General features: G+C 42.4%; 1 protein-coding gene across 1 annotated transcript; it reads left to right on the top strand.

Annotated features, from left to right (window-relative positions):
- Positions 1-10: 10 nt before the first annotated feature.
- On the top strand, positions 11-427 carry F4822DRAFT_435520 (uncharacterized protein; the record flags this gene model as incomplete). The annotated part of the gene is made up of 1 exon (XM_051462202.1): positions 11-427. A coding segment is annotated over one exon (417 nt), but the record flags the coding sequence as incomplete, so codon positions are not given.
- Positions 428-2287: the final 1860 nt, after the last annotated feature.

Genomic DNA, 2287 nt, shown 5'->3' with positions numbered 1-2287 from the left:
CCCTCGAAGGTCTCGGCTCGAAGGTCTCGGAGGCATCGGCAAGACCCAGATCGCCCTCGAGACCGCCTACCAAGTCCGTGACAAACATCCTGATTGCTCCGTCTTCTGGGTTCCGGCTGTCGATGCCACCAGTTTTGAAAATGCTTATCGTGACATCGGCCATCAGCTTGGGGTAAAAGGAATTGAAGATGACAAGGCAGATGCCAAGATGCTCGTCAAGGCTGCCCTCAGTCACAAGAGCGCCGGCAGCTGGCTCTTGGTTATCGATAACGCCGATGATCTCAAGTTATTTGCCGATGCAACACTTTCAGACTATCTCCCATTCAATTGGAACGGCTCTATCCTTTTCACGACTAGGAATCATTCCATAGTTTCAAACCTTGATATATCACTCGAGGGTTTGATAAATATCGGAGAAATGAGCTAAGAAGAATTATTCGAAATATTGAAGAAATATATGAAATAAAAAAGCCAATGGCATGATAAGAAAAGCACGATAGAGTTGCTAGATTTGTTAGCGGATCTTCCTCTGGCTATTAGGCAGGCATCCGCTTACATGTTCGAAAATGGAATATTAACGACTAAATACTTGTATTATTGTCAATCGAGCGATAAGGATATGGTCGAGTTGTTAAGCAAAGACTTCTGAGATTGTGGCCGTTATGAGGCTTCTAAAAACCCAGTAGTTATAGCTTGGTTAACTTTAAGCATATCTTGCAGTCCAATCCATTTGCTGCATAATATCTCAGGTTTATCTGCTTTTTAGCTGAGAAAAACATACCAATCTTGTTACTACCTCCAGGAAAAAGCAAACGAGAAATAGATAAAACTATTGATACGCTAAAGGGATATGCATTCATAATAAAACGCAAAGAACCAGACTTGTTTGATATCCATTAATTTGTTTGGTTGGTTATGCGAGATTGGCTGCAGATAAATGGAGAGCGGCAAAAATGGGTAACAGAGGTATTTCAACATCTTACCAATGAATATCCATTTCCTGAGCACAAGAACCGAGCTATCTGGATGAGATATCCACCACATGGATAGGCGGTATTACAATTTCGAAATGAGTGTGCTGATAAAGAGACCGGTTTTCTTTTCAATGTGGCGGAAAGTTACTCCGTGCTTGGCAAGTATAATGAGGTAGAAGAGATGTACCGACAAATATTGGAGCTGAAGGAGCAGGTGCTGGGAAGAGAGCATCCCGACATACTTGCCAGTATGAATAACCTTGCTCTTGTTTTTTATAGCTAGGGGAAATACGAAGAGGTAGAGCAGATGTATCGATAGACACTGGAGCTGAGGGAGCAGGTGCTGGGTAGAGAGCATCCCGACACACTTGCCATCATGAATAACCTCGCCTGGGCTCATTATTTACTCATAGATTTCTCGTAAGACACGTCGTCTGTTACCAACTCCAGAGATTTAGCAAGTTTAACATATATGCTTGTAAAAGTCTGGTCACTTGATAAAAGGAAGCAAATGTTGCATACTACGGCGTATAGCATGCTGTAAACTCTTATTGATTATATAATAAAGTACATATATAGTCTATACCAGGTTCCATCTACAGCTTACCACCACCTATACAGGAGTCAGCCCTGGCCATGCTTACAGGAGACACCGAGACGAGTACCAAATTAAACGATAGATATTGCTATCTATAGAGGACTGATCATTACTAGCCCCGGTCGTTCTCCCTTGGAACGTTGCTATTATCCAATCATGAAAGCAAGGGAGCCTCTTCGGCAATATGCGTTTGGCGTAAGCAGCCAGGATACTGTAGTGAAAGTTTCCAATCAGAATGGATACCCTGACTGCGGCTAGAAAATTTGCCCTCAGGACTTTAAAGCTTCGGCTTTAGGGATTAACAACATATGATACTGGCCGTGCAAGGGTGTCAATTGCGTACTTATCATATCTTTACCAGGGATCTAGCTTTTAGAATGGGCTAAATGCATATATAAAGGCCTGAAAGTCTAGATATATTACCAGTGTTCTCCTGTTTTTCTCCGGTCTTTCCAGTGACAGCCATTCCGTAATTTTGTCTTTTACACCTAATCCATCCTTTGTCCCCCGACACGGACACGTGCCATAGCTTTATATTTGTATTCGGAAAATAGTGGTTATGGTTACCCAACTAGGTCTGTCCTTTTCAACCTTCATGATCTATCGGTTAATGTAGAAAGATAGATTCAGCGAATGGCAACATGCATAATGACTCAATAAAAGGTAGCAGTCCTTCCTCAGGAACTACAACGCAGCTGAATAGCCCGTCACGTTA

The sequence above is a fragment of the Hypoxylon trugodes genome (assembly GCF_022578975.1).
Source record: "Hypoxylon trugodes strain CBS 135444 unplaced genomic scaffold F4822scaffold_54, whole genome shotgun sequence".
NCBI lineage: Eukaryota > Fungi > Ascomycota > Sordariomycetes > Xylariales > Hypoxylaceae > Hypoxylon > Hypoxylon trugodes.
Note: the sequence above shows the minus strand (reverse complement) of the source record. Positions and strands in the feature narration are given on the sequence as shown.